At 51.1% G+C, this 15,821-nt stretch overlaps 1 protein-coding gene across 2 annotated transcripts in view; it reads right to left on the minus strand.

Moving 5' to 3' along the window:
- Positions 1–6,749: 6,749 nt before the first annotated feature.
- POLR3A (RNA polymerase III subunit A) overlaps positions 6,750–15,821 on the minus strand; it is a 56,904-nt gene continuing 47,832 nt past the window's right edge. The window contains exons 26-31 of one of the 2 annotated variants that reach the window (XM_066349185.1): positions 15,547–15,639; positions 13,699–13,863; positions 13,073–13,237; positions 12,709–12,840; positions 11,012–11,144; positions 6,750–9,020 (exon numbers count right to left, since the gene is read on the minus strand). In XM_066349185.1, the coding sequence (XP_066205282.1) occupies positions 8,872–9,020; positions 11,012–11,144; positions 12,709–12,840; positions 13,073–13,237; positions 13,699–13,863; positions 15,547–15,639 (837 nt within the window). In that variant the 3' untranslated portion in view covers positions 6,750–8,871. Of the gene's footprint in view, positions 9,021–11,011; positions 11,145–12,708; positions 12,841–13,072; positions 13,238–13,698; positions 13,922–15,546; positions 15,640–15,821 lie in introns of those variants that run through there. The other variant, XM_066349186.1, reaches the window with a different exon arrangement.

The raw sequence follows: 15,821 nt of genomic DNA on the forward strand, positions 1-15,821 counted from the left end.
CTGAGACAGAATCTAGAGGTTCTTCAAGGGTCTCTCTAGACTGACGTTCTTTTTTTTTTTTTTTTTGTATTTTTCTGAAGTTGGAAATGGGGAGGCAGTCAGACAGACTCCCACATGCACCCGACCGGGATCCACCCAGCATGCCCACCAGGGGGCGATGCTCTGCCTATCTGGGGCATCGCTCTGTTGCAACCAGAGCCATTCTAGCACCTGAGGCAGAAGCCACAGAGCCATCCTCAGTGCCCGGGCCAACTTTGCTCTAATGGAGCCTTGGCTGCAGGAAGGGAAGAGAAAGACAGAGAGGAAGGAGAGGGGGAGAGGTGGAGAAGCAGATGGGCGCTTCTCCTGTGTACCCTGGCTGGGAATCGAACCTGGGACGCCTGCACGCCAGGCCAACACTCTACCACTGAGCCAACCGGCCAGGGCCATAGACTGATGTTCTGAATCCTTTAAGTGTTGCGTTCAGAACCCTGAAGACCCACTGCTGTGGTTGGGGATCAGGGAGTGGGTGAGAGAGAGGAAAAGGAAGAGAAGGGCTTCCATAACAGCTCAGAGAAATCCTTCTAAAGAGCCAGTGTTGCCTGACCAGGCAGTGGCATAGTGGATAAAGCATGGGCCTGGGATGCTGAGGACCCAGGTTCGAAATCCCTATGTCACTGGCTCAAGCACGGGCTCACTGGCTTGAGCACGGAGTCACCAGCTTGAGTGTGGGATCATAAGCATGACCCCATGGTTGCTGGCTTAAGCCCAAAGGTCGCTGGTTTGAGTCAAAGGTTGCTGGCTTAAGCAAGGGGTCACTGCTTGGCTGAAGCTTCCTGGTCAAGGCACATTTGAGAAGCAATCAATGAACAGCTAAGGTGCCACACCTATGAGTTGATGCTTTTCATCTCTTTCCTGTCTGACCCTCTATCTATCTCCTTCCTTCGCTTAAAAAAAAAAAAAGCCATGCCTGACCAGGTGGTGGCGCAGTGGATAGAGCGTTGGACTGGGATGCGGAAGGACCCAGGTTCGAGACCCCGAGGTCGCCAGCTTGAGCGCGGGCTCATCTGGCTTGAGCAAAGAGCTCACCAGCTTGGACCCAAGGTCGCTGGCTCCAGCAGGGGGTTACTCGGTCTGCTGAAGGCCCACGGTCAAGGCACATGTGAGAAAGCAATCAATGAACAACTAAGAAGTCACAACTTGCAACGAGAAACTGATGATTGATGCTTCTCATCTCTCTTCGTTCCTGTCTGTCTGTCCCTGTCTATCTCTGCCTCTGTAAAAAAAAAAAAAAAAAAAAAGCCATCATTACTAGCTGTCAGAGCTGCTGGGACTTTTGCCTTCATCCAGTCCAACTGCAGATGAGGACACTGGGGTCCAGAGAGGAGATGGTGACCTGTAGGTGCTCAGCCTGTGACTGTGGGCCACTTTCTGAAGCACAGTTTCCCCATCTGTGTGAGGGGGATAATATCTAGCTTATGGGGTGTTGTCAGGACATAAATAACACAGCACATTCTCTGTAAATAAGTTATTTACTTTCAACTGTGGAATAATTAATATTTGCATATTGTGATCAGAGAACTTCAAACTATACAAAGAAGCACACAATGAAAACTAAGCTTCTCCTCTCCTCCCCCTCCTCGGGGCCACCACTTAGTAGCTTCCTGTCTTTCCCTTCAGATCTACTAGATCTACTCCGTGCATACAACAGAAGTTATTTATCACATGGTGCCCTACAGTTGGTGGAGATCATTAACTTGCCGTCCCTTCTAAGCTGGTCTTTCCCACTCTGCCCCTGCACCTACCGCTCTGCCAGTACACACAACCGTGGGGCTCCCTTATTTGTCCAGCTCCCCCTTCCCAAGCCCCTTCCACCTGGTAATGATTTTCTAGACAGTCTCCCAGGGGTCTCTATGGGACGTTTCCTGCTCCAATCTCCATGGTAACTCTTCAGGTTGCCATGGTGACACTTAAGTGATTATTTGGAGACCCTTAAATAAATCACCCATGGTGGTATATGCTAGAAGCATTTGGCTCTTACTCTCATGTTCAGGGCCAGGGTTGGGGACCAGGCCACAGGCAGAGAAGGGAGGAGGCGGGGAGGTGGTAGTCAGAGCCTGTTGCCCTTGGTTCTAGTGCTGAGAGGGGCCCTCTTTGGGTAAAGGTGGAATTGAACCTTTCAGGAAGTGGTGCTAGGAAGAGCAGCCAGGCCTGTGAGATCCTTGAATAGTGGTTCCGCAGCAAGAAGGACCCCTTAATAGGACTGCAGGCTCAGAACAGGGGCGGCCGCGAGGAAGCTGGGAAGTGACTGAGCAGGGATTCATACGGGACCACTGGACTCCAGGGCCTCACTGCCTGGAGCTGAAACTGAGAGGGAATCTAAGATTGAATCCATGCCTTCATTGATTTGATCAATATTTTTAAAGCACTTACTATATATGTCAGGCACTGTGCTAAGCATTGAGGATACAGCACTGAACGGACCAAAAACACCTGTCCCCATGGAGCTTACATTCTACTGGGAGGAATATAATTAGCACAGTAAATAATGAAACATGTAGGCCAGAGGGTGGTTTCAGTGTCAGGGAAGGAGCCAGACACTGCCCGGACAAGCTGTAGCAGACGCTGTCACAGGGGCTCTGGTCCCTGGGCAGTCATAGGCTCCCGCTTTTCAACAACTCTGGAAGGGAGGAGGATGAAGTGTGGGAGGTGAAAATCCCATCAGCAGTGCTTGCCTCCTTCACGAGTTCTGGGAACAAGGCTAAGCAATTGTCAGGCTTCCAGCTTCCTGGACACCTCAGCAGACACATTGAAGTAGACAGGCATGGCTGAGTTTAATCTCTGTTTTACAGCCCGGGAAACTGATGGCAGATAGAGGGGGGCAGCATGCCCGTGGCAACGTATCTAACGGCAGAACTTGAGGGCAATAGCTTAGTCCAGGACCACTTCTGTCAGGCCATTGGACTTACCATCAAGTCTACAAATTCATACCTGCCCCAAGCACTGTGTTGCAAAAGGCTGAATAAATTGCTTGTGTTGTAGTATGCTAGGCACGGGTGTGGGGGGGTCTGGTTTATTTTATTTCTGCTGTCAACCTCAGGAGGTTATGATACACTTTCCCTGACCTGCATGTCATGAATTGGTTATGCTTCTTCAGCAGCAGAACAGACCAAAGGGTAAGATTCTCCTAACCCCTGGCTTCCCTGGGAGGCAGTATCTTTTCCAGGAAATGGAGAAGATTGGAAGCAGAGGGCCAAGGCACACAGTGCAGTGTGGACTCTGCCAAAAAGCTTCCTGAGAAGGCAGTGAGACTCACGTCTCTCCACACTAGGCTCTTTCTGCCTTTTCTGAGTGTGATTTATCTATTGTCAAATAGGCCAGAGGGTTTTGGGCCAGGTTAACAGGCAATAGAAAATTATTTCTGGGACAGTTTAAGCCCCGAGAAGTGTTCACTGGAAAGGTCCTTGGGTAGTGAGTGGACAAGCTGAGCATCTAGCTTCGGGACGTGCAGGAGGCCATAGACACTCTGGGGCCTGGGCTCAGCTCAGACATCAGTGCAGTTTCTGGAGAGGATGTGATTGGTCTCCTACTGGTGGGCTTTGGCCCTTGGCAGGTCCAGAATCTCCCCTTCCACAGGGGCCTCCTGCACACTAGTCCCTCTGTCTGACCCCCCCCCCCCCCCGCCCCGCATCCTTCAAGTGTCAGTTCAGCGTCACCTCCTTGAGGAGGCTTTCACAGGCTACCCGGTGGAAGCTGGCCTCCGCATTTCTCCTGGACGACTAGAGCTATCTCTTCCTCAGCTCTTAGCAGATTTTAACTACTTGTTATAAGAACAGATCAATGTTTCTGTCTTGCTCTCTCTTTCTCTCTAAAATCAATTAGATAAAAACAATAACAAAACAAAAACGGGTTAAAGAATTGGGTTTTAGTTGTGAACTTCCAAGCCATATTTTTCAGTAAAAACGGTAGTAGTCACATAAGTGCTGACTTAAAGTGTGTATGCTGTACCAGGCACAGGTCTAAGGCCTGTGCACAAGCACACCGAGACATCAAGGGTCCTGAGTTAGGTACTAAAAAGCACCCCTACCTTTATAACTGAGTGAGGGAAAGAGAGGTTAAATTTAAGGTCACCAGACAGAAAGGGGAAATTGGGATTGGGGTTCTCATAGTCTGATCACAGAGCCCAGGCTTTTAAGCACAAAACGACTGCAGCCAGAAGGGTAAACCCCACATATGCAGGGATCTTCCCTAAGGGCCCAGCACACGGGTGGGTACTGAGCAGAAGCTTAACAAATATTCATGGCCTTAAATACCCACTCATTCACACTGCAGATATGTTGGGCTGAGCGAGGATGGCAGCACACTTTCTTGGTGACTGCAGTCTGAGTCTCTGCTTCAAGGCACACCCTCAAGAACCCAAGCTCAAGGAAGGAGGCCAAATGGTGGGGGCTTGAAGGGCCTTGCTGGGAGGGTTGGAGCCTGTGCGGGAAGAAGCTGCCCGACTCAGAGGGACCTTTCTCTTTGCCCTAGTGAGGCCTGATGCACCGAGCTTGCCCATAGGAATCAGGCCCTACATTGTGCTGGACATAATTTTGCCAAGTTTGATGCAGAATTTCTTTTCTTCATCCCTTTTCGCTGAACCATTTAGATGCATTAGTCTCTAATTTGCCTGCTTTATGGCTGTACTTCTAGTAACAAGGACAGTGACTTGGACAAAGTAGGCCCTTATTTGTTGAATGAACAGTTAAGCTAGGCACTTGTACCTAGCCAGGTGTCACTTCCAGGAAACAGATTTAGGAGACAAGGCATTGCCTCCCACTGGGTGTGAATTAGCTAGGAGTGGGATTGCTGCGGGGAACATTAGTTATTTTAGGGCTCAGAGTCCACACGCATCTCAATCACCGTTTCACAACCCACAGTAGTGGCTTTCAACCTTGCTCGTCTCACGGCACACAGAAATTACTAAAATTCAGTGGCACACCAAAACATGTATTTTTTGTCTGACCAAAAACAAAAAACATATACTATTGATTCATTCACACTGTGTGGCTATTGTGTTGGCTGTTGTCATTTTTAAATTATTTTTATTTTTTATTTATTTATTTTTTATTTTTTTTGTATTTTTCTGAAGCTGGAAACGGGGAGGCAGTCACAGACTCCCGCATGTGCCCGACCGGGATCCACCCGGCACACCCACCAGGGGGCGATGCTCTGCCCATCCAGGGCATTGCTCTGTTGCGACCAAAGCCACTCTAGCGCCTGGGGCAGAGGCCAAGGAGCCATCCCCAGCACCCGGGCCATCTTTTGCTCCAATGGAGCCTCAGCTGCGGGAGGGGAAGAGAGAGACAGAGAGGAAGGAGAGGGGGAGGGGTGGAGAAGCAGATGGGTGCTTCTCCTGTGTACCCTGGCCGGGAATCGAACCCGGGACTTCTGCACGCCAGGCCAACGCTCTACCACTGAGCCAACCGGCCAGGGCCCGTCATTTTTTTATTTGACAATCTAAGAGCAAAGAGGTCAGTGCCCCTGACTAGTCAGGTATTGCCTGTTTTAAAAATTCTTGCGGGCAGATGAATTGCTAATTTCATGTATAGCAAGTCTTTTTTAAGTTTCGGTAGAAAAATAAAATTCTGCCAAGAGATGGCAAAAACTCAAGAAAAATCATTTTACACTGTGAGGTTCAATTAGATGTGAATCAATTAATGCACATAGACAAACCTTGAAATAGAAACACATCATTTAACTGAGAGACACTGAGACTCCAGGATGCTTTTCCTACTCCTGATGCTGAACAGTGTAGGCAGTTGTAACTTGAGTTGATAGTTATTTTAATCCTCTTTGTGGAAAATATAAAAAGGGCAAAGGAATAGACAGATTTCTAGTCAGAAATATGTACCAGTTAATGGACCAGACAGAATTGAAGTGTTTTTCTTATTTTTTCCCAAACAGGCCCAGAGTAAAATCCTCACCTACTGAGCTCACTCTTGAGATTACATTGCTTTCTGGTCTTCAAACTCTGCTCTTGCTTTAAAGACGAATGCCAGGGGTAGAGCCGATAATCACATTAGGGAAAATTTTACCACCTACCCATGGCGCACAGTGGGGAGCAGAGTAGGGTTCACCAGCCAATGCTGCCTATGCAGGTGGTCCGAACAGGGCTGGTAGTACTCAAGGAGCAGCACCACCTGTGACACATCACTTCTTGCTGGGTGGGGAGCTCCCTTGCATAACCCCTCTCCTGTCCTGAGACACACGCTGATCTAAACCCAACACTGTATGCACCTAACTCACGGGGACTCATCAACACCCAAAGGCACTCCCCTCAGGTGGGATGGGGCTCCTGGTAAAGCGCCTTTACTACTCAGCACACTGCTACCACAATCTCTCCCCCCTCAACTGTGTCACACATGGGGGAAAGTGGGGGCTGGTGCTCCCTCCTGCTCCCTGGCCCCAGAGTGTCTTCTCAGTAGTCCTGGATCTGATCAGGTCTGCGGCTTCCTTCCCAGGCAAGGTCTCCAGAAGGCAGCTTTGCAACTCTGGTTCTTCTGCAGGTTGTGAGCACTGCCCGGGGTGAGGCCTCAAGTGGCAACTCAGTGTTACCAGACCTACTCCTCTGTCTTGAACCAGGCTAGCTCAATTCAAAGATGCAGGGGAGGCTGAACATGAAAATGACATTTATTTTCACATCATGGATACCCTATGGCAAGTTCATAGGTCAACTTTCTGGGTGAAGGGGGGACCAAAGGGCCAAACCATCAATACAAATTGTCATATAAGTTCTTTCTTCTTTTATTTTTTTTTAAAAAAGCTTATTAACTGATCTTAAACAGAGAGGAAGGAAGAGACAGGGAGGGAAGTATTCATTTGTTGTTCCACTTTGGTGTGCATTCACTGGTCACCTCCTGTATGTGCTGATCGGGGATAGAACCTGCAACCTTGGTGATTTAGGATGATGCTCTACCTGACTGAGCAACCAGCCAGAGCTTAATTGTCACAAAAAATTTTTTTCTTCTTTTAAAAAAATTATTTATTTATTTATTAAAGTGAATTATTGGGGTGACACTGGTTAACATAATTAACCACACTGTTGTCCATGTCCATGAGCTTTCTTTTTTGTCCTTTATAGCTTTCTCCATTTTAAACCCTGTCTTGGCCAAAACTAACTCAGGTCAAGAATTCCTAATTCAGAACCCAATCAGTACGGGAGAGCCCTCCCTCTAACGCAGACCGCAGCGCCAGGGCTGAACCAAGTGCCTCAGCAGCACTAGTTCTAACCCTGGGAAATCAGCTGGGCAGTGTGCAAAGAATGTAAGTGCACGTCCATAAATTAGCACGTGAGTTCCTCCAGCTCTCCTTTTCCTTTCACCACATCCATCTGCTGAATCTTCCAAACCTCCTCCCGCGCAACACTGGACTCCCATCTCTTCAGTTTGGGCTTATTTCCCCAGTGGCTTTATACAGGGAAACAGCGGAGGGTGGTCTTAGAAGTACACTTCCTCAAGTGCCTGGGGCCAGAAACCAGCGCCAAAGCCACTTTCACCCTCACCTCACTCCCAACGTTGCAGCCTTGGTTTCCCCGGGTCCGCTGGGGAGGAAGAGCCATTGCATCTCTCCCATGGCCTGGGGCCGATCCTAATGGCAAATCTGGTACCAAGAGACTGTCCCCAGGAGCAGAGCCTTTCTCTGTTCACTAGAAGATAACTGTGCACACCTCACTTCTGCCTACGCTGCAGAAACCCCCTCAGAAGCCCTGGGAAACACAGCAGCAATGGTGCCTGCCGTCTCTGGCGAACACCCTACAGATGAGTAAATGTGGTCCTTCTGGGGTCACTGCCGGGTCTCTCCTCCCGGCCACCTGGGCCCCCCACTGGCACAGTGCTTTCCTCTCTGAGAAGCCTGCTGTGGCCAATGGGGAGCCTCTGCTCCAGCTGGCCGTCCTCCGCAGGCCCCTCCCTTCCTGTCTGCTGACCTCTCCCCCGTTATAGCTGGCACCTGCTGCCACTGCCCCTGAGGCACTTTTTAGGCCACCAGTTGTGCACCTGTCCTGAGCGTGTGCAGGCGGCCCGGACCTGCCTCAACCATCATCTCCATGTGTACTGACAGTCCCCATCCTGGCAGGCCCCAAATGCCAGCCAGGCCTCCAGAGGCCACAAAGAATGGCCTGACGCTGTCACAGATAGAGTGAGAAGGCGGTTCCACAACCTGTGGGAACTGGAGGTAGATGAAAACAACAGGGCGGCCAGGGCATCTGTGAAGGCAGTCGGAGCAGCTTGGGCCTCAAGACAGTCTCAGCTCAATTACAGACCCTGGACCATCTCTACGGCTGAAACAGTTTTCCCAGGGACACTTCGAGGTTGGCTTTCTTGGTTTCCATAGCTTCCTGGTTTCAAAGTAAAACCAAATAACAAAAACTCCAATATTTCCAAACACAGCAAATAAATAATAGTAACAATATGTACAGGAGTCCATCATACTGAGATTCCGCATGACTGCAGAACTGAAGACCCGGACTGCCTTGGCCCTGGGGTTCAGACCCCTCAGCCCGGGCAGCTGTGAGACACACTGGGAGCCAACAGATACACAGGTGAGGTGGGAATGAGTGCCAGGGCCTCCTCTGAAGAGCAGGGAGGCGGGGTGGGTTGGAGGTGTGGAGCTCTTTATAGGTTAGGTTGCACATGACAGAGAAAGCTCCGTTGTCCTGACCAGGCATTATGGTGAGGTCAGGGTTAGTGGGTGAGGTGCTCCCTGGAGCGTAGGGGGCCTTCTCTGACTGCTGGCTTGGTGGGGGCACGGCCTCTGTCCTAGGGAGCACAAAGCCGAGGCAATAGCTGGTCTCGAGCCCCTTTCCAGACAGGACCAGGAGCCGAAGTCAGGATTGGTCCCCTTTTCCCTGGACTATGTCACAAGGGGTATGTGGAATTCGTTTGTGTCGAAGATCAGGGGCCTCCTGGGAGGGCTTGGGTCCCTGTTGGCCTTGTGGAGCAGCTTGAAGAGCCCGGTTCCAATGTTCATGGGGATCCCCATGATGATGCATTCGGACACCCCTGGAATCAACCAGAAAGGAAATTAGAGGACTTCTCAACACTCAGGCGGGCTGTCCGAACAGAAAGACTGCTGACTCAGGAGCCAGAAACTGGGATTCGAGTCCCGGCTCCACTACACAACTGGCTTAACTTGGGCTGGTTGCTCTACTCCTCATCCCTGACATGGAGATGGCTGCAAAGCACAGGCATGCACCGTGCTCCTAGATGGTGGACAGAATTTACACTTGGGGGGAGGGGGTGCCCACTCACAACCCAGTTGCTAGCTGGAGACTGACAGCTCAGTGGTTCCCTCCATCTGAGCCAAAGACACTCTGTAGCATTATACTCAGACATCAAGGCTAGGGAATGATGCTCAGGGAACCCTGAGTTTGCTACCTGGTGTTTCCTTAGCTTAGTCCCTAGAAGAAAAGCAAACAATAGGATGATACGATCAGGCAGTGGTCCCCCTGAAGGCAGCAGCACATCCTGTTCACTGTGCTCAGCTGCCAGGGCCAGGCCAGGTTTAACAGCATGCCCAAGCCTTGGGAGACCCTGGCCCTAACTCCAGACACTCAGGAGGCAGGGCTCTGTGGAGCGACAGAAATAAGGCGGTAGTGCAGATTCTTTTTCCAAGCTCCATTCAGCTTTATAAGATCCAAATGTTGGGTTCTGCATCAGGCTTCTGGTTCTAAACAAGCAAATATGTGCCTACTACATTCTGGGCTTTGTGCCGCTGGGAAACCCAACTAAAACCCACATGGAACAAGGACTGACACTATGTCACAACATGCAAAGGACCAGGAGGAGCGAGTGGGACGGCCACACCCGGCCCCTGGGCGGGGGTGGGGGTGGTGGTGGTGTCAGGAGGGAGGGAGAAGCAGCAGCGTGCAGCACAGGCCCGGGCTCTGCACACTGGGGCACGGCTGGGTGCGAGGTCTTAGTGTCCTTGTCAGGCTCACTTGATCTTAATTTCACCTTGGCTTTGGCCTTCTGCCCTAATCTCTGCTCTGTTTTTTTTCCTTTCTCCTTTTATCTTAAAGAATGTCATTTCTCTTTCCCTTCATCTACAACCTATACCTTTTTTGAAAGGAGGAAAAGTTCATCTTAGGTGTGTACTGACTGGTGCCCACTTGACCATCACCTGTTTGGCAAATCCACATAAGAATAGGAGTGAGAGGGAAAATGGCCACTAGGAAGCGGAGCTCTGGAGGAGCGATGGCAGCCAGCCTTGGGATCCCTGTGTGGGCTGAAGAGCTTGTGACTTTGGGAGGCTACTGAGCCTCCTGCGCCCCAGCCCCTCATGAGCTCCCTCCACAGGCCAGCAGGGTCTAGGCACGAGAAAGGCTAGCATAAAGCAGACACATGTCAAGGGCTCAGGGAAGAGGCAGGCAGGCCCAGGCACCTTTGTGACAATCCCTGCTCATATTCAGAGATGCACTGCGTGGTTGGGCGACAAGGCCAGTGTAGGGCAAGAGCTCTGCCGTCAGACTCGATGGCACACAAGTTATTTTCTTCAGTCTCCTCCCTTGTGAAAGGGGTTAATACCGACACCTCACAGAGGTGCTGAGATACAGGCACTTAAGGTGTCCAGATCAGGGGCTCAACAAATGGAAAAGGCAAGCCAGCTGCCTTTCCCAGGGAGGCAGGACAACAGGGACACCTGGCACTGCTCCACTCCTGCAAGCCTTGGCATTACAAAGGGTGTAGGCACAGTACAGCTGACTTCATGGGCTCGGAAAGTTCCTACATGCCCAGGGTCCATATTTTCTTCTTGGACCAAAAACTGACTGTACATATAGAGAGGCCTTCTCACATATGTGGGGCATGCAGGGTATGCGAGTCAGCCTTTGGAGATAAAAGATTGACTGGTTTCAATTCCATGACCCGACTTTAATCTTAAAAAATAAAAGCTTTACCTATTCAGCTTGTTTACCTCCCAAATAGCCTCAGCCAGGGTCTAAGTTGCAAACAACCAAGGCCTCTGGGGATGTTATTAAAAACACCCAACCTACCACACACAGAGTCCTTCTGCCCAAAGTAGGCAGCGTCGAAGAGGTGGTCAGCTGTCTTCTCAAAGGACGCCAGCATCAGCACACTTTCCTTCATCTTGGCCAGGCCAAACCTAGTAATGCCCAAGACTTCGCCCTGTGTCAGGGGAGGAACATGTCAGAGTGGCACCCATGCCACTTTGAAAGCTGAAAACCAAACCACACTCACGGCATCCCCTCAACAGAATAAGCAAAACCAGCTAAATCCAGTAGTTAAGTCACAACCTCAAGTTTGAAAAAGATACCAACAGCTGTCTGTCCACCTGTGTCTCACTGAGGCTACTAGTCACTGACAACATCGGTCCTTATGCTCACAAGCAAGAGCCACTGGAACAAAGAATTAAGACTTGAGAACTAGAATTAAGAACCTAACTAAAAAAAAAGAAAGAGGGCCCTGGCCGGTTGGCTCAGTGGTAGAGCGTCAGCCTGGCGTGCAGAAGTCCCGGGTTCGATTCCCGGCCAGGGCACACAGGAGAAGCGCCCATCTCCTTCTCCACCCCTCCCCCTCTCCTTCCTCTCTGTCTCTCTCTTCCCCTCCCGCAGCCAAGGCTCCATTGGAGCAAAGATGGCCTGGGCGCTGGGGATGGCTCCTTGGCCTCTGCCCCAGGTGCTAGAGTGGCTCTGGTAGCAACAGAGCGACACCCCGGAGGGGCAGAGCGTCGCCCCCTGGTGGGCATGCCAGGTGGATCCTGGTCAGGAGCATGCGGGAGTCTGTCTGACTGTCTCTCCCCGTTTCCAGCTTCAGAAAAATACAAAAAAAAAAAAACCTCAATGCAGGGAGACAGTTAAGTATATGTAGGTGTTTTGACTCAAAGGAATATTCTGTTATCATTAAGAAAGCACACTTCAAGACTATGTCACACATGGGAAATGTGAAGAAGTCAGGATGAAAACGGCATGCCCAACATTGCCTGCAACTACAGTGACATGACATAAGCAAAGAGAGAGAGAGTCAAAGGGAGACTTAAAAATGACAGCTTTGCCCTGGCTGGGTAGCTCAGTAAATTAAGCATCGTCCCAGTATACCGAGGTTGCAGGTTCGAGCCCCAGTCCCAGTCAGAAGACGTACGAGAAGCAATCAATGGGTGCACAACTAAATGGAACAAACTGATGCTTCTCTATCTCTCTTCCTCCCCTTCTTTCCATCTCTCTCTCTCTCAAATCTAGTGGTATGAACGGGTCATTCTTCCACCTAGTTTCTGAACTTTCTGTAGAGGCGAGAATGGGAAGGATCATGAAAACCTGTTGTCCTACAGCACTGCTAAGGGAAGACATTTTTTGGGAAAAGGAAAAAAAACATATAACCAACCAACCTCCATATCCCTCAAGATCATGTTAATTTATTCTTTTCCTGAAAATAGCTACAGAAGAAATGTGATAAATGGGGAATAAACACCCTAGCTTTTATTCCTAGCTTGTCAGGAACTCCGTGGGCTACTGGCAATGGCTAGCTGTGCTTTAGCATCATTTCTCAACAAAAAGCACCTTCCAGCTCCTACCATGAGGTGGCAATGTTCATACCAGAATTTTACCAGAACACCCAGCCTGACCACCACTCTTTGGTTTTGGGGGATGGTGACGTCTCATTTTCTGCAATGATCACCATGGCACGTCTTAGAAACATGACAGCGTCTCTCTCCCAGGCGGGGCCCCTCACAAACCTTGTAGGTCATCAGGTCGGACAGCAGCATCACGTGCCGCCTGTCGATGCTCATGCCATGGTTGACCATCGTGTACTGGATCTCATTGATGATAGTGGTCCGGGCGGCTTCGATGCCCAGAGTCTTCTCCACCTGCGGGGACGGCAGGAGCGGAGTCAGCTACTTCTGGGTGCTCCCCACTGCTCTCCACGCCCTTCTCTGCCTGCAGGGTCATGGCAAGCCCTGCCCCTTCTCCAGGAACAGCTCTTCAGTTGTAGACCCAGAGCAGCCAGCAAGGTCCCAGGAGTGTGCCGGCACCGGCTGAGGGCCGAGCGGGGCACCGAGGGAGACAGGATGAGGAAGGGGCCCTGGGCATGACCAGTACCTCATATGTGTTGTTGGAGGTGGTCCGGGTACCCTTGACACCGTGGGTGGCCATGACTGCCCGCAGGTTATCCCCCTCCACCAGGAGCTTGTACTTCTCCTTTCCGCTCTGCTCATCGATGTGGATGACAGCTCTGGACACCTCTGGGATGCCCTGCACCACCACCTGCACTCGGGGACACAGAAGGTTTGAGACCCTGCAGTGCCCATGAGGCTCCCACCACCTGGGAGCCTCAGAAACCACAGCAGCAGTGACAACAGGGGACATCAAGCCCTGGCTCTGCCACCTGGCTCGGCGCCTCTGTCAGTGTTGAGAAGCAGTAAGTTACACAACAAACCTCAAAGGGCCTGCCCACTGTTGGGGAATCAGGGAGAAAAGCAGAAGTTCAGAGAGCTGTGTCCTTTTCAACCATCAGTTCTGAGAGAACAGAGAGGAATCGAATAGACAGAACTGGCATGAGAGTGCTAAGTTGGGAAGGACTGCCACCCTGAGTCTCGGTAGTGACAGTCCCTAGGGTTTGCTGGCATCTGGCATCTAGATACTAACGTCAGAGGTGAATGTGGGCTCTCCCTTTCCAAACGTGCTGGCATTCGGCTGGCCAGGGCCTGCAGCGAGTGTCGCCTTACCTTGGGGAGGTCCTCTTTCAGGAACTGCAGCACGTAGTACATGGAGCTCTTGCTGTTCTCCCGGGGGGTGACACACACCACAGCCTCGCCGTGAACGGCCACGTCGCCTGGCTTCACACGGAGCTTGGACGTGCAGATGGAATACCGCACAGTTTCAGCATTCACCTGCAAGGTGGCCAGGTGGGGGCCGCATGCCCAGACATTACTTCCCAGGGTCTAGAGCCTTTTTTAAATTATTATTAAGATGTTTATTTTATTGATTTTAGAGAGAAGAAAGGAGAGAGACAGACAGAGATGACAGAAACATTGATCTGTTCCTGTATGTGCCTTGACCGGGGATTGTACTGACAACCTCAGTGCTTCAGGACGATGCTCTAGCCAATTGAGCTATCCCGTCAGGGCGGTCTGGAGTCTTTTTTTTTTTTTTGTATTTTTCTGAAGCTGGAAACGGGGAGAGACAGTCAGACAGACTCCCGCATGCGCCCAACCAGGATCCACCTGGCACGCCCACCAGGGGCGACGCTCTGCCCACCAGGGGGCGATGCTCTGCCCCTCTGGGGCGTCACTCTGCCGCGACCAGAGCCACTCTAGCGACTGGGGCAGAGGCCAAGGAGCCATCCCCAGCGCCCGGGCCATCTTTGCTCCTGTGGAGCCTTGGCTGCGGGAGGGGAAGAGAGAGACAGAGAGGAAGGAGGGGGTGGGGGTGGAGAAGCAAATGGGCGCTTCTCCTGTGTGCCCTGGCCGGGAATCAAACCCGGGACTCCCGCACGCCAGGCCGCCGCTCTACCGCTGAGCCAACCGGCCAGGGCCGGTCTGGAGCCTTTGATGCCAATGTTTCTCAGCCTGTTTCATCACTGCCCCTCTAAGAAGTGTTTTCAGACATTTTTTCTCTAACTTCTCTCCCCATAATGAATTCTAATACCAGCGACAGATTGCATATTTGTTATATACTGCATGTAATTTGTGCTTTATTCATAGAAAGCATAATAATTTTTTTCCTACAGATCCCTTGCCCCACTGAAAATGCATGCTCAATTCATGGCAGCACGCATGGGTTCCAGGGAGGCCGGTGGTCAGGAGCTGGTGGCCAGGCAATGACACGCATCAGTGGAGCCTCCCTGGGACCAGGCCGAGCTCAGCACAACTGCTTGAGTGCTACACCCCTTGATGCTGCCCACTCTTCTGGTTAAAGGGCCACAGGGCAGGTGGCCAGAGCCAGGCTGGAGAGCACCCCAACCAGAGAGGCAGCTGCTTAATCTGGGTCATCTTTCACATGGACAAGACACGAACGTGGTACTTGAAGGAACAGGATACGGAATGTGTATAGACTAGTAGAGATTTCAACTCTGAAAGACAGAGGAAGGAGCCAGAAAGCAACTGAGTTTTCTCCTTGCCTTAGTTTGTCCCTGAGAAAGGCCAATAATCTTTCAACTGTTACCTATATGTAACTACCAATGTAATAAGCAAGGTTAACGCACCCATCCAAAAATAGCTCCGGGGCTAGCCAGGCGCTGCGCTGGTGCTGGCCACAGCTGTGAGACAGCTAGCCCTGGGGTCCCTCCGGGCACTGGGAAGACAGGTGACTGTAATATTTTGTCACAGTGAATGGGTTACTGTGGCCTGCACACAATTCCAACTCATTTCCTGCGTGTCTTGAGATGGCAACGTGTATGTGTGAGTCGGGCTCAGAAGGCCAGAATGGGATGGTACAACAGACTGGCAGACAACCACCACCCGAGCAAAGCTGCAGGCTTCCATGTCTTGCTTCTCTCCCGGCCTGGCTTATCAGCGCCTAGCTTGGGACGAACAGAGAACGACTTCCTCCACACATGTAACTACATGACTCACCTCCAGCCTTAGCAGTCTAATCCGTTCCAGGGAGAGCTTGACAAGAATAAAGCAGTCATCAGGAAGAAACACTTCTTCAATGTACTCCGAAATCTGTGGTGTCAGAAGACCAGAAGTCAGTCACTTTCTCCTTTCCCAAGGGTATTCCCGCTCACTCTTTTTTTCAAGGACAGCCTAGTGTGGACACTGACTGGTGTGCCCACTGCACCTGCTGTCCGTGCGTCCCTGCAACACTGCTGGCCTAGTTCCCTGTTGTGAAGAGGGGTTTCTCCTCA

The sequence above is a fragment of the Saccopteryx leptura genome, chromosome 9 (genome assembly GCF_036850995.1).
Source record: "Saccopteryx leptura isolate mSacLep1 chromosome 9, mSacLep1_pri_phased_curated, whole genome shotgun sequence".
NCBI lineage: Eukaryota > Metazoa > Chordata > Mammalia > Chiroptera > Emballonuridae > Saccopteryx > Saccopteryx leptura.